We start from the raw sequence: 16576 nt of genomic DNA on the forward strand, positions 1-16576 counted from the left end.
GTAATACACTATATTGTGTTATATTATTGTTGTTATTAGTACATAGTATTATTATTTATTTGCACTGTATTCTGTGACCTTTTCAATGTCGCTACTTCGTTTCAAGTTTAGAAGTTCGGAGACATTTCTACCATCAGCAAGGGCAATCTAGTAACGTTTGTGCAAGTTAAAGTAATATTACAAACTTATTCAGAACTATTAAGCTGGTCAGAGGTATTAAATCAGGCGTCTGACCACCTATGCGATACGCTGGAATGAAAATAGTACACACATTAGGTGGAGATGCGTTTCCAATCAAGAGAGAGAGATCAGTTTTGCGACCAACTATGAGTAGCTGAATAGTTAGCATTTTGTTGAAAATCCATAGAAAAGGCTGCGACATCGAAACCTCCCAGGACGGATACAAATCTGTGCAGGACTCATCAGCCTTACACCTGGATTAAATTTGCCTTACAGGACAAGATTCCGAATGGGAAAAGGTGTACTGGACGCACATATTGAGCAAGGAAGTTCTGATATCCAGTCTTGAGGTGAAACCTAAGTCTATCGAGCTCATGAAAGATTTTCTGTGTGAAGTACAGTTTGACTCAACAAGAAGTATACTCCTTAACAGACGTAAGATTCATCTAAGTCCTTGCCTCCGACCGATGGTTGCCCAACGTCCCTCAAGACGACACTGACTTGTCAGCTATTGCTCACACATCGATCACAAGAACAGAATACGATAGTTTCTTGTGATGAAACCGTCCCACAGAAGAACAGATTACTTTTCGAGTGTATTTCACTGGTGAACTTCTTTCGGAAACACCGCGCAGAACTCAGATGAGACATCGTTCGGTCGCTTTGTTGAACCGACAGAACTGCAACAACTTTTGTGTTCTTGTTTGAATGTAAACTCTTTCATGGTTTCTGCTACACAGTACGTGAACCAAATCGTGCAAGGCTAGGCCGTTTTACGGCAGTCACATCAGAAGAAGCCTTGGGCGACGACGGCTGATGAATTCTACTATGATTTCCATAATTTTGGGTATAATTACCATCTTGAGAAGCCTTATTTTTCAATCTTTCCAGAAGCACCAAAACGATTGCGCTTTTCAAGATGTCACAGCTTAATATCATAAAATCGACAAAAGACCATAACTACAGGAACTGCAATAAATAGGAAGGAAATTCATAGAGCAGGATCTAGTTAGTCCTGAAAGGCAGTCCACTACGTAAATCATCTTTATCAGGCGAACCGGATATACTAGCGTCAGTCACATCTCTTGGGTGAAAACTTTTGACTGTTCACCGATGTGTCACGTGACTTCTAACCACACTGATACGCCTACTGCTTGGCGGCCATGTGACAGCAGTGAACAGTGGGAACAAGTAACCAACGAGGCACGTGACCGATTCTGCTATTTTCCCTGGACGAGTCTGAAACATGCCGGATTGCATTTCATGGTCAGGCATATTTTTTTCATCGTAGGAATTTCAACTGTCTTTCTTCAATCGGTCAAAGTTCCTGCGGAATCTCACCGCATGAGCCAAGAAATGACCAATGGTTGCAACTAAACCTGGAACCCAACTAAATCTCTCTTTTGTGATGTTTTAAGCAACCAGTGATGGGAGGTTAATTATGACACGATGAACTTTCTGCATGAACTTGAGGAAATATGGGCGTATGCATGCATTTTCCGTTTCAGTGCAACTTCGATTGATTTTTACTCAGACGAGTTACAGCTTCACACATACAATTCAAATCACGTGATTCAAATCACGTGATCTTACTGGAAAGATTGGAAGTAAGGCGGTCGGGTTGACGTTAGAAAGGCGTAGAAAATAAGGATAAATGCAGGTTTTGTTTAAATAGAATAAGGCCACTCAGTCCGAAAAGTCTTTCGGTGATGAAAACAAGTTCCTACATTTTGATAAAACGGATATCATGTAAGCGGCCAAGCTCTCGCATAGCTGTAGCAGTCAACAAATGTAAATTTCTACTTGTAAGTAAGAAAAGCTGTGGGGAGCTCTGGAGACCGGTGGAAAATCGAAGGAGAGCAGACGATTATATTTGACGGGGTTTTAAGCGTTCACAGGGGTCGCTTCAACTTAAATTTGGATTTAAAATGTCCAGAGCTAACGACATAAAATAGTGAGGAGATAAACCAACGTACAGCCAACGGATAGATGCAGAACGGCGAGAAAACAACGTTAAGGACAGAGTTTTTCATACACGGACGTTTCAATCGCCTTCAGGAAGGTGCACGCAGACTTGTGGGTAATCGTCAACCGCTGTTTCTTCTCTGTCCTTTCTGAATCCAATTATCTCACGTCTATTCTCACACCTCTGGTCAGCGAATGATGACCCTAGTTGACCGCGTGTAGTTCCGGTTTTGTTGGTCTCACAAGTGAAGAAAATTCACTAGTCCTTTTCATATTGCCAAGTCATCTGGACAATTTATCGACGAACCAGACACAGGCCTAACTTTTTTGGAGGCAACCTGGTAAAGTGCAGAACTGCCCTTGTCGTTTGATGGAGAGTTGGAGGACAACCACACATTCAGTGAGTGCGTTACAGGAAAATTTGAGCTAAGGTTAAACAATTTAGAAGAGCGAATGCAATGAAGTGTTGTGTCCCTAGAATCACCGAGACATCGGATTAGTCTGTGAGAATAAGAGGATCAGGCTAGTACGTCTACAGATTCGCCTGGCACATCAAACGATGTCGACTGACTCCGTGCGTAGTAAGTAGCGCTTATCTTTGCATCCATTCAGCCGAACTCGCTGCACCAGGAGTGAAACAGCTAGGAGGATGAACATCAAAGAAAAAATGATAAAACAGAATCCAATGTACAACAGTGTGACAAAATACCAGTGGTACCTAACAAATTTAAGGTAGGAATGAAAAAGTCGCAAAACTTGGTAGTACGGACATGTCTACGGCTATTAAGATATCGTCAAAATAGTGCTAAAGTCCATTGACAAGTATTCAAGCTGAAAAGACAGCACAATGCATGCATACTGAATCTGAGGTAGCAGTGAAGGCAACCGTACAACCGGGTGCCTCAAAACAAAAGCACGATGTTGCGAACCACTTAGTACTTCTATAGGCTCGAATGATGTTGTTCATCCGAGGACTGTCTACCGCGCGTCTCTCCTAGGTCGAACAACAAATGATACGCGTATTGTAAGGATGTAGTTTAAAAGCAACTCTCGAAGTCGTTGAATAATACGACTGGTTGATTCGGTTTTCTACGACAATATGTGTGCGCCCCGCCAAGCTGCAGTTAGTTTGGAACTTGAGATTCCAAAAGAAGGGTGGATCACAGAAGGTAAGATTTTTTTAGTTATTTTTTTATTAGTTTTGAGTAAACTGTAGAAGGAAGGTATTCGAGGCTCACTTATTCAATTCCTTCAACCAAAAGTCGACTAGCGACCCCGATTAGAAGGGTTGGAGATTCTATGATGCAGAACTTACAACAGATACCGCTAGTCAACCAAGACGGGTTTAACTCTGTTTCATTCATGAGAGTTAACAGATACCATAAGAGGGAGATCTAGACCGTTATCTGCCTGACTGGGTGTAGCTAGTAGAATGTCGGGTGAATCGTGATTGGCGGTACTAATATCCATCGGACTCAATGTCAGCGACTTTATGCTTCTTTCGCATCAAATACAGCTGACGGCAGGGGACAGTTTTTATGTTTAGGCTATTACACCAGTGCTGGAGAGCTACATGTGCGCATACGTTTAGCATGGTGTGTAATCAGCTGTTAGTTTTTCGATGCTAACTGCTTCGGTTGTCAACTTGGCTGGGTTATCTGCGGTATTTATCGACTAGCTGGTGAATGCACCTGAATGCCAGATACTTCTGGATACGGACTAGCTGTTGATAAAAAGTACGTTTCCTGATGCAATCTGCTTGTACCGGTGTTACATCCACGGTGGTCTTTTGATTTTAGAAGTTGAATACACGCATTACGCGTAGGCTTTTGCTGTGATTGTGACTCTGTTGTATCTCTTCACCTTCCCTGACGCTACTGGGTTATAGTCAGAAGGCGAGAAGGCGACCAGAAGAAACTTACAACTTTCTATATGTATGATTCACTTGTGACCGTATTTGTTGGTCGATCCACTGTCAACCAACCAGTGTGTCTTCGTTTGCGGCAAACATCTCACGAGGGGAATGAGAGCTTCTGCTCCATCCGTATCGAAGACACCCAAGTCAGCCAAGCCCAAGATCCCAGCGAACCACCCACCGGTAATCGACATGGTGAAGGCCTCCATCAACGCCGCGAAGGACCGAAAAAACACGTCACTTCCGACCATCAAGAAGTTCATCGGCGCCAACCACAAGATTGATGTCGAGAAACTCGGCCCGCACATCCGTCGTGGCATCGTTCATGCCGTCGAGAAAGGTGTCCTCGTTCGCGTCGGTAACAGCTTCATCTCGTTCAGTGTGAAATAGCCTACAGTGTTTAATCACTTCTGCAGCGTTTCGAAGCATCCATCTTCTCATAAGTGTACCCAGTGTGGAAGAAACTTCAAACATGACGGAATCAGATAAACGTCTTGTCCTTGTTGGGCAAGATGGCTCAGTGGTTAGAGCACGAATCTTCTGACCGGGAGGCCGTGGTTCGAACCTGACCTCCGTCTCTCGACTTCCCTGTCAAGGCTTGGGCAACCTGACAGTACCCCAGCCCTCGTGCTCCCTTGGGGTGACATGGCAGCTAAGCACCGAAAGGGTGCTACCGCTGGACAACTGTTTTATTATCTTGTTGAGCAGCTGAGCTGTCAACCCACTGATAGAAGCTGGTATAAAGACAGATAAAAATGTATTACACACAGGAGAAAATGGGACGTATGTGTACCCAGTGACTTCGGAATTTATGGAATAACGCTAAACTTTCCAATGAAAACCGTCAGGAAAGCAATGGAACCCAAAGATTGTAGCCAGCAAGCCGTAATACTGAGTTAATTTGACCAGAACTAACCAGTTTCGCAGGATTCCAAAGTTGTAATGTCTGGAAAACGGATTGCAGAGACACCAAGATCGATACAAACGCTACAAGTAAGGGGACGAAGGCCTACGCTGCGGAGTTATTTATTCGGAAATGCCAACTGACCGGTTACAGACCATTGAACAGGGAAGCAAAAGTCTAATCTGCATCTTAGTTAAAAAACTGGACACCGATCTTCTCCCGAACGGGCCTTCGTGAACTTTCCTGGAGATTCATTGACTCCACTCATTCGTCGGTCAAATCCAAGCAAATGTTACAAAGTGGCTCCACTAATTCCGCAACAGATCTCCGTTTTTCAATAGACGCAAAGCGAAATTCTACGAAAAACACATACTACTCGCGTGCCTCTCCATCAGTAGTATCACCGTTAAACAAGTAGAGAAATGAGTTGTAAAGAAAAGGAATACGTGATCATCTAAAGCAAACTGAAGACAAGCCTCACACTGTGGATTCATATGTCGACACAGGGTTTGGGACAGTGAATTTTCGCATTTCCTTTGCTGCAGCATTCCCCCTTTAAAAACAATGATTCCTCTCTTTGATGTTTTTACGTTCAATTTTAAAGCCTTTTGGACCCTGGCAAACAAAAACCAAACATGCTCAGACCGTGAACTCACTTGCAAGGCGATCACTAAATTACAACCAGTGTTTTGGTCGGCTTCTTGTTGGCATAATAGTTTGTCACCAAGTCTGCATGGCATACGGAACCCCTGAAACCACTGCAGGGGACCTACCAGTTTTGAGGAAAAGGCATTCAAACTCAGAAAAACGGAGATTAAATGTTTTAGAATCCACGTCATTCACATTGGTCCGACAGTCTATCGTGGTTTTTACTCATACCTTATTTTTCGTAGCCTTCTATCGTTCTTCAGCCAATAATTTCAACGCCCAGTTTCTCCAGTGGATTCAAATCGAAATCAATTCATCCAGGTTCTCCGTAGTCGGGACTTCTCAGGAAAGAAAGTACAGCGTTGCACCGAGGAGATTTGTTGGCGTAATGTGTCCCTTCAAACTGCTGTTGGTCATCTCATATCAGGGATCTTTAGATAAGACCTGCGAGGTTAATTTCAGGGACGAGGACACTGTTGTTCACTGCAAACCATTGACTGTATGTCGCTTCCCCAACTGAGATGCCACCGTGCGCCTTTGCATAGTTCTTCTTGTACGGATAATATAAAGTAAATAGCCAAGGAAGTTCAGCTGTGGGTGGAAAGATGTACGAATGGGTTTTCTGGGGAAAACTGTCGAATTGTGGTCAGTTCACAGGCATCACACACGTAGTTGGGATTAAAGTGAAAGACAGACTTTACAACTTTCTGCATTAACCATGCGCCTGTTTAGTTGATACACAGCTTTGTACATCTTTCCAAAAGAGTAGAAAGGGTTTATGATTGGAAGTGATTATGAGTGGCTTTTGGAAATGAAGAGGCAGGCGTGTGAAACTACAGATAGGTCGACGAAATCGCACTGCCCAAGAGAATGGCCGGTACGCAACGAATAAAAGTAAAAATAACTAGAAATGAAGACGTTTCATTTGGTGCCGTGACCAGGATAAGAATGAAGATCCCGTGGCCGCGACGCTTTGAGAATGGGGATGTTCGGACCTTCCTGGAGGACTTTGAGGAGCTTGCGGAGGCTGCCGGACTGGAGACCGATCGGGGTAAGTCGGCGACGCTGATGACTCTCCTCAGGGGCCGGGCGAAGGCGGCCTTGGATGCGGCCAGAAGAGGCCCTCGGAAGATAGACTGGGCCGCTGCGAAGGAAGCCCTTGCAGCGGAGTTCGACATGCCGGCCGACCACCGGGAGTCGGTTCGAGACAGCAAGGATGGCGCCTGGATCTGACCCGACCGTGTTCTTCGCCGGCCTGCAGCAGTTGTTGGATCGCGCTTTGCGGGCGCTGGACGGAGTGTCGCACCACCAGTTACTGTTGGACCAGTTCGTCGAAGGTTTGCAGCCGGTGCTTGGTGCCCAGTTGCGGTTGGCGCAATCAGCTGGCCAATTAAGTGTGGAGGAGCTGGTTGACGTTCGGATCGACGTTCCATTTCCCAGTGTTGACAAAATTTCAGCCTGTCACACTCAGTAAATCAAAGGAAAGTTCCACCGGACTTAGACTGCTAATGAGCGCTGAGATTTGTCTTAATTTCGAGTGGAATTTCCCCCCTCAAGTAAACTCAACTCATACCTTTGATTTCCTTGAGAATCATCAGTTGTCGGCAGCCTGAGTGGATTCGAACTGGTGACATACTGATTAGCTGTTGAGCATTGTGTCATCTAGCCCCGAACTACTGATCGGCAGTGTGAACAGTTGCATTTAGCTATGACGTTATTAGCACTTTCCGCGTACAAGTCTCGTACAGCTCGTGGTAAATTTCCCTAACCAAAATCATAGAGGCCGTATCCATTAGGTGCGGGACTGAGGCTTACGTCGCAAAGCACCCAAATGTGTACTAGTGACGTCACCTCGATTGCACAAAGTTGTCAAACTCCGCAAACCACTTCTCCATCTTCAAACTATTCGATTTTCCCCACATTGTTTGGCAAATTGTGAACGGCACCGTTGAGGTCGTTTTGCACAAAAGACTATGTGTACCCCAGTAGATAGTTCTGTTGTCCTGAACAAGCGAAAACACCTTTTCTCCACAGCAATAGATTAGATTAATACCTTAGCAGTATGGGCGTAAAAAGTTGCGTGATCTGTAAGTTAACATCAGCGGGTTAGCATGAATACCAAGCGTAGTAAATACATGGAGATTCAGGTTTTTTTGCAAAACAATCGTTTCACAAATCAATACTGATTAATGAAGAGTCATCTATGATGTTTTTTTATCTGGAAGGAAGAGATATAACACGCTTTTATGGTGAAAAAGTACAGGTGATTAATCACACCTGTCGGAAACGTGATCACGCCCAATTGCTAATTCGTGATCGCTTGCAGTACCTTCTCCCTTCGACAGGCAAGGAAAGACGCGTTTAACTGCTCCATCTGTGACAACTTAATTTTTAAGGTGCCAAACTTTAGAGTTGACGTGGTAAAGGAGGCTTCGAATGTATAATTCTCTGCAGGATGTCTTCTCGTCCATTGATTTACAATTTGACAAGATGCATGTGTTTAGGTGTGACGTGACCGTACTTGAAAGATGCGTCTGCTTATATCTGTTTACTGTAGTCCACCAATTTCAGCGCTTTCAAGTTTCACTTGATCCCTGGACCTAAAATTGGTGAGGCGTAAAAGCCACTTCGTCAAAGAGTGAAAGACTTCGTCTGTAGGCCGTTCTCTTTTGTAAGGTATGGTTCAGTACAGTCCTTCGACTGTGCCGCTTCTTAGAGAGGTTCGCTCTCCAGAGGTAGGCTTTCTTCCGAACGAAAGTCAGCAAAACAAAGACAGGATAGTGGATACTAATTTGCGCCCGGTGATTGTTCAGGTGGGGTTACCCTGACAGACCGTACCAAACACTGCAAGCATTTGAAGTCCTGAACCAAAAATTTTCGCTATTGACAAACTGAGTAGGTTTGTACGCGCCGAATGCATAAGTGGGCCCCGCGACCACTTAGTAATAGAGCTAAAACGAACAATAGGCAGTCAACTTCCTCTTTAACTGCCCAATGAGCTTTGATCAGGTTGTGAACTGCTCTTCCAGAATTGAGAAAAACAGAAAAAAAACTGATGGAATTGCCCAAGTGATCGGGTTTGGTTTGAAATAACCCTGATATGTTGCAACGTCAGGCCAAAATCCGAGGACAGAAATCAATACGGTTTACTCACTTGCATGTGTGTAAATTAGGTCAAGCCACTTTGAAGCTGGTAATCTTTCAACAAAGCATTTCTAGTAATGTTGTCTTGTTTGAACGCCTGGCGATCAAAGTTGACACCCACTTCGTTTACATCTGAACTAATAAATTGTGAGAGCATGAGACTGTATGCGCTTTAGTACAAGGTGTTTTCAGTCGCTTTTTTGTTGACATCAATCTTGCTACCTAATATAAAACAAGATTCCGAATGAACTGTCAACGTAGTGGACATCCTGCGCGCTACTACCACCCTTTGTCAAGTGGATGGGGGAAATTAGTGCTTTAAGATTAATGCGTGATATGTGTGTAGTTTGGTTAAGAGGTGTGAGACTATTCCACCTTGAAAAACGCGTCCTTTTTGCCCACTTTATTGGGATCGCACATGAGAGGCAATCACTCTTTTCCGGACACGAAGAAAACAGGAAAGCCGCTTTCGTTGTCTTCTATGGAGCACATGACACCACGTTCCGGTCTAGACAACCCTGTGCGAGCATACTCCACAGGGCTTCAGCACAAGGACTGGAATGGTCACAGCTGCGCAACTGCCAACCCCTTGTGCACACGCTGATCACCACAATTGAACTTGCCGCTTTCACAGCTTCACTTAATTATCCGTAATACAGTGCACAACCTTAAGTCGAGCTATTTGGGATGAACAGTCTGCCGGCTTGTCCAAGTCCCCAGATGTTCGTTACGCAAAGCAAAACTGCTCATCTGATGCGAATAAATGAGTCATATGTTTCGTTAGTGGACACACTAGGACTGCGTATTCCCTTTAGTCAACAGCATTTATCATGAATGTATACTAATGATGCTGGATCCCGTTATTTATTCATCCTCATGTGGATAGCCTCATATGACGCCGCACTGCGCGTGGCGAGTGATCAGAGCAGCCATGCGAATGGCAGAAGTCCCGAAACGGCACATTGTTGTTTGTTTTCACCACACCGGTACTGGTCATCGTGGTGGCAAGTGGATGGAACAGGGCCGAGTAACAACGTATGATTCATCACCCGGGGAAGGCTGACACATTGTCTGACTCGTCGGCTTTGTCTGAATTGATTCTTTTCAGCTCGGTGTAAACTGTGATTTCGAAAAACCGGCGGGTAGCTGTTGCTGTATTCCTGTCTGGCAAAAAAAGATTGAGTCTGAATGAAACGTTTTGTGTTCTGGTCCAACAATCCAAATCGGAGATTGGGTGACAAACGGGTCTGAAATCACGTCTCATCTGAGTATTGGTCAGCCACCTGGCGCGTTTGATTTAGCTAATATTCGTAGTAAACTCAGCTGCACCCACTTCTGTCGCATGCTCAAGAGAACAAAAATCATTCAAGTTTTGATGAACGGATTTTCAGGGGAATTTCTGCCGGGGGTTGAAAATGCAAATAGTTGGACACAGTATGAACGGACAGGCCGGAAGTTGTCAGCTGCCTGAAAGAGCGTGAATGTTAACTGGGCAGAAGGTAACATTTGAAACGTTTGAGTTACTTCTTGAGTGCCATGAGAAGCTTGCCCGTGTGATTCACGCAGCTTCGTCACTCACTCGCCCCAATTAGCAGAAATTATTGGGTGTACACATTGTCCCTTTGCTGGGCTAAAACTCTGCACCTAGAAGAGGATACAGGCTGTAATGACTTGTTGAACCTCTAATGCTGTTTTTGGGGCAAAGCACGTAGTGTTGAAATATCAACACACTGATGACAAAACCCCACAAGTCCGATGGTGGTTTTCTTAGTCCTAAAGGAGTACGAGTGCAGGTAGCCTGGACAGGAGTCGTGCCTCGGGAAGGAATACGACCGCCGAATTTCCGCTTACGGCTCCCCACCACTAAGGACGGTCTTCATTCGTTTCCCTTTTGCACATGGACTTGAAAGATAAATCGCCAAAACCTGGCTTAACAGTCGCGGACTTCGAGCGTCCTCAGAAGCTCCGCCGGCAGAACGTCAGTCAGGTTAGCGGGTGGTCGGCGGTTGATTTCCATTCCCGGCTGTGTATTCTGGTTCATGCATTTGGATTTTTTTCAATATTACGTGGTATAAAAAAGAACAAAATATTTTCAAAGAGTTTCGTGGCTTTTCAGATCAGGTCGATCACTTTATACACACTTAAGCCCAAAAACTACAATTTTGTGAAGATTTTGATTGTGTTTGGTCTTGAACTGCAAAACGGGGATTGCTACCTTCTTGTGTTTTATCTAAGACCTATTTAGATCGTAGCTCGAATCCAATAAATCCGATGAGTGGATGTTCTAATTCACAGTCTTATCATTTTCATTCATTTGGCACAATCCACTCAGGATAGCTGCCCTTTCTTCTTTTGTCCACCTTTGACTGCGATAACGATAATGGGCCATCATTTCTATAAAAAAACAGTCATTTGTTTAGTTCAACCAGAAGGAAGGTATCCAGTAGTCCACAACGGTTAATACTCATGGGACCGTGCTTCCTACTCTGGAACCAAATACCGAAGAACATAAGGCTGACGGAAACTCGTGGGTTGTGCCTACCTGATGAGCCCCAAGAAGGGCGAAACCGGTCGTGAGAGTTTTCAGCAATCTTGTGAGTAGTTTCCTTAAGGAACATATACTGCGATATCTCGAATATCGTGCCAACTGAAACATGAGGCGGCTTGTGTGCGGCACATTCAGTTGTAGAATATCATAAATGAGAGATTCAGTTGAGTCTCTCGCGAAAACCAACTTGATTTCCAAATGAGTATATTTCTCGAAAACAGTCCAATTTGGGTCCTTTATCTCGTTGTGTGGGAGTGCTAATTATGCCCTGGGGGGCACCCCAGTCCCCCACCATATGTGACCTAGGAGAAGCACCAAAATCTGGCCCGATGTATCTTTCGAGCACAAAGTCATCTTGGTTTGTGTGCCACCAGTGTTCTGGTCAGTGGCTTCAGAAAGCAGTGCCGCATGAATTTGCTGTTTATCTGAGAGCTACCAACCGCCAGCAAAACCTAATGCTGCCTCGATGAGATTTATCAGAGTGTATATGCATAGTTTTGCCAAACAAGGTGCTAAGCGCTGGAGCTTTGAGAACCCCAAGTTTTTTAATGCTAAGATAAGATTTATTTCACCTGTTTCCGATGACACGCAGATGTTGAAGAGGCGCTAAAATGAATTTGCATGATCTGAGGTTTAAAGAAGTAAACAGTACACTTTAGCTGCAGTTAAGTAAATGCAAATGCGCGACTACCAAAAGGGGAATATCGCTTTATGTTTAGCTCTGTACAGTAGTTCGATTTGGCCAGATGTATTCAAACCATATTCCCATTGCTACATATTTTAAGCGAAATGGAAGGCGAATTTACTGACCGGAAGGTTCATGGTTCGAACCCAACCTATGCCTCCCGACTTCCCCTGTCTAGGCTTGGACACCATGACAGTATCCCAGCCCTCATGCTTCTTTTGGGTGGCATGGCAGTCAGACATTGGAATGGTGTTACGGCTGAACGATTATCGATCATCGCGATTTCCCCCCAAAAATGGAACTCCGCTCTTTTGGAATATTGAACAATTTTGGACTTGAATTTTGATGAAATCTTACATCATTAGTTGAAGCAAGTTAAACTGTGATGTTTGACCTAGCAGCATTGTGAGTAGGCAGCGTTTTCGCGGACCTCTATGTTCGGACAAATGCAACAAACTTGTCGACTTATCTATATTAATTACTGACATCCTCTCCCTCTCTCTTTCGCTCTTTTTGTCCGAGTAAACTCGTATCTACTGATATTTGCCCGAGGGGTATACGGGTTCAAGCCCTTCTATTAAGCAGTCTTCCTGAGTCCGCATCACTGCGGTCTGATCACTGTAGCCCAACAGTACTCGCCTTGTATAAGTCTATCATTGTTGCCACACTTGTATTAAGGTAACACTGCTTGTCGTTTGTGTGTACCGGGAACATCAGATAACCGCAATCTCAAGTCATCCGACTCACCTGAGATACTTGTGTACAACATGCTGTCGGTTGCAGTAGGCTTACCCGTTCCAAAGAGCTTGGCGAAGCCAGTAAACGGGAGTACATTAATCCGAATAACCAGTAAAATACGATAACAGAAACCTACTTAGTTATACAGCACTCAACTACAGCCGTCCGCAGCAGCTACAAGTAGAAATCTATTGTAGAGGGATGTCATTCAACAAGCGACAAGCATCATTGTCAGGTAGTGCCGCCGTAGGACGCACGAAATCTTGCAGCATGTGTGACGGACTAAGCTGGATTCTGGTCCATGATGAGAACGCGTATTGAGCAGTGGAAGCCCGTGAGTGGCGAAAGGCACGATGAGTTGCCAGTATAGATTAATACGAGTGGAAGTCCGTGGGTGGCGAAAAGCACGATGAGTTGCCAGTATAGATTAATACGTAGTCCCGGATCAACTGGGATCCCAAGTTTTTCTCCAGGATACCAATGAAAGACACGGAAGCGCAATAAACATACCACCAAAGTTTAGCTCTGTCGTACACAGTAAACCTAGTTCTTCACAACCTTTCACACAGCATCAGCCACATTATGATGGCCACAAAATCCACTACTGTGAGCTGTGAGGTTTCCGGTAGTCACAGTCAAGTAGATTTTGCCACCACATAGTTTGCCGGATTTTTGTCTTCAAAAACCGAACGAGGAGTGTCGAGATTGTATTGCCGCGCACTGTAAAGCACTCACTTATCAGGAGCGGTCCCACCAGGGTTTGGTATGGACACTTTTAGATCGATTTACAACCTATATGGGTTTGAAGTGACAGCATTCAGTCCGACTTGGCGGGGATACTCCTCATCTTTGAATCAGCAAAATGCGCACTACAACAATCCGTCATTCTGATTTGGCTATCCTTCCGAACCCCTCAAAACAAGTAACCCCACTGCATGCCCAACTACCCCAGGAAAATTCCCGTTACCAAGGCAAAGCGCTTTAATTTTAAAGTTTATCCGCAAAGCGTAAACACAAGCAACACACCAGTAGAGTGTCAGACCAACAGCCGTGGCAGCAGACGGGTCTGGGAATCCGATGGGAATACTAATCATAAACAGAAGATGAAAAGGCAGCCCGATGGACATTTGAAGGTCAGTGGGAAATGGGCCTAAAACGAAGTCGCCTAGTTTTCTGTGGTGGAGAGTATAGGGAACTGAGCAAAACAAGGATGGTGCACTGTGTATGTCTAGCTTGTTTGCGAGGCAGAAGGTGATTCAGCAGTGCACACACACACACACACACTACACTTCATGGGACCGTGATATTCAATATATTCCACAAATTTAAGGTACGCATTCAATTTCCGTGTAAAACTGGGCGCTTATTACGACCCACGGACTAGAAACCATCATCACGCACGGCATGTAGTCCAAGTTGGATAATGTAGATTCGTTGAACTGCATACAATCGGTCTCGGTGGTTGGAGTAGGTCACAGGAATATCTTACCTGATAGGATGAATAGTTCTGGACAGTTTCGGCGTGTGCCAAATGTCCACAGCATGAAGCAGTAGTTTCCACTGAAACAATCTTTTGTCAGTGAAGTCAAGAAAAGTTAGGACTTGATGTGAGATTTTTCAAAAATAGGAAGGTTAAGATGATAGGCCTAGATGAGTTGATGTTATTCTGAGGACGGTGATTTTTTGCCTAGAACAAGGAGGCTCGATAAAGTCTTATTTGCCAGTGAACTCGTTGTTAGTGGATCCCTCTTCACACTATTTGTCAAATGAACGTGCTGCACGAAGGCCTCATCAAGTTTCACTTGGAACTATATTGAGACTACTCACAAGATCGATGAAAACTGTCAAGAGTCCATTACCGCTTTCGCCCTTCTTTGGGCTTATGAGATGGACTTAACCCTCGAATATCCCCATTTCCTACTTGAACATCAGCTGAATTTTTGTGGCGTTCAATCGAGTCACCGGTCAACCCATGATAAGATTCTATCGCAGTGTACGTACAATTTCGCATTCCAGCCATATGTAAGGTTGACGAACCATCGTCATTGATTTCACAAGCGACTTACGCCAAGTACAAAACTGTACATTAGTTGAGCTGCGAACTGTACAAAACCAGTATTCTTTTAGATTCTATCTGTACGTACAATTTCGCATTCCAGCCATATGTAAGGTTGACGAACCATCGTCATTGATTTCACAAGCGACTTACGCCAAGCAAGTAACTGTACATTAGTTGAGCTGCGAACTGTACAGAACCAGTATTCTTTTCAATATGAGCAGAGTTAAACAAAACCCACGTGACCGGTCGATAAGGATGGCCAATGGGATCGACTAAGATTAGTAAGTTATTTGTCAAATTTACCTGACTTGTGGGTGAAAATGTACCTAATTCAGACAATCGGGGAATCGTGCAGAATTCGCCCAAAGTAGCCAGACTCCGCTCAACAAAGGATTAACGATGAAAACATGAGTAGCTTGTATCCTGGAGATAAAATTTTAGTGGAGTTAGGTGCCATACTTTCTGTCGTAACTTTCGTTATCCTACTTCTAGTGTTATCAAATGAGGGCCTCAAAGTAATATCTTTTAAGTTCTGATGTTTTCCAAGTGTGATCCATTGAGCGAAAGCGGAATTAGATTTATTCTGATAGCCTAGTTCGACATAGACTATTGAACCTCACTCCTAGCGCCAGTTTTCAACTTCAAGACTGTATTTTTAACCAGCCAGTATCGAAAGTGTAAAAGATCATCCAAAACGGTGAAATCAAATAACACGGGAGAGAGGAGGAGTTAACTTTACTGGGCTGTTGCCACCCTAATTCTTTTTGTATGTTTTCCATTTAGAAAGGTTGATCAAACTAGTTCGGTGAGATTCGAGTGTTGTGGATGAATGTCTAACGCTCTAACCGAATTTTCCAGTCAACAGTAGTCAAACCATCGGACGCGTAGCAGAAGGTCCAAAGAAGGCTTGAGCTGGATCACTTGGTGCTGATGTAGCCCCGATGGAAAACATCAGGGGGGGAGGGACGCGTGTAGTTGTGTTGCTCCGCCTATACAGTGGCACGAACACCGATCGCTTGGTTATCTTTGAGATACCGGCTTCACCTGCTGATTAGCCTGGATTTCTGTATGATACGGCACCCTTCCAACTTAATATTAGGCAAGTGTTACCAGAAGCCACCGTTTAACATAACCTCAATGTGGTCATGGATACGCTGGTGGTATGCTATTTGATTTGCGGGTAATGATGGATTACAAAACTTCAGACAGTTACTATGTAGAAAAGAGAGAATTCTCACCTTGGTTCAGTTAGTTACGTCGAGTAGTAATAAGCGGATCGATGAGTACGCTGGTGAGCCCGTATTTGGCGCAGAAGGGGCAGGAGAGGAAGGCGCAGAAGGAGATTGTGGCCCTCAGAAAGGTCGGTTTGTTTTACAGCCTTGCTACGTCTCAAATCCTCCTGAGCATGCTTGAATTACCGTTCTTCTGGCCTTTCTGTGGTGTGCCAGGTCTTTCCGTGATCTAAGACGGGAATGGGAAACTGTTACACTTACCTAAAAGTAATTTCTCCAGTCCTGATTTCGGACTTTGCTCTTCATATGTTTCGGCATATTTTTCTATTACCAGAGCGTCAACATTTTTTGATCATTGTCTAGACGGGTAGATCGTTGACTGATATTCATTTAGGTACGGGATGGGAATGTAGGAAAGTAGTCATGTGACAATGAAAAACGGTAAAATCAATGTTTTTTGTGCTGATATTACACTGAACCTTTACCACGGAGAAGGCGCGCATTACTCCTCTCCCTTGTAGGAGGATGACTTCTGCTCGGAGGACTCAAGCAACAGGC

The 16576-nt window shown here is 44.4% G+C and overlaps 2 protein-coding genes across 2 annotated transcripts in view; one reads left to right on the top strand and one right to left on the bottom strand.

Moving 5' to 3' along the window:
• Window positions 1-4450, top strand: part of T265_00589 (hypothetical protein) — a gene marked incomplete at both ends in the record, with an annotated part of 15220 nt that extends 10770 nt beyond the window's left edge. Inside the window, one exon of the mRNA XM_009164417.1 lies at window positions 4199-4450. Coding sequence (XP_009162681.1) covers window positions 4199-4450 — 252 coding nt within the window. The remainder of the gene's footprint in view (window positions 1-4198) is intronic.
• On the bottom strand, window positions 4298-4534 carry T265_00590 (hypothetical protein; the record flags this gene model as incomplete). The annotated part of the gene is made up of 1 exon (XM_009164418.1): window positions 4298-4534. The coding sequence occupies one exon, from the start codon at window positions 4532-4534 to the stop codon at window positions 4298-4300; it is 237 nt and encodes a 78-aa protein (XP_009162682.1).
• Window positions 4535-16576: the final 12042 nt, after the last annotated feature.

This window comes from Opisthorchis viverrini (genome assembly GCF_000715545.1).
Source record: "Opisthorchis viverrini unplaced genomic scaffold opera_v5_6, whole genome shotgun sequence".
Taxonomy (NCBI): Eukaryota; Metazoa; Platyhelminthes; class Trematoda; order Opisthorchiida; family Opisthorchiidae; genus Opisthorchis; species Opisthorchis viverrini.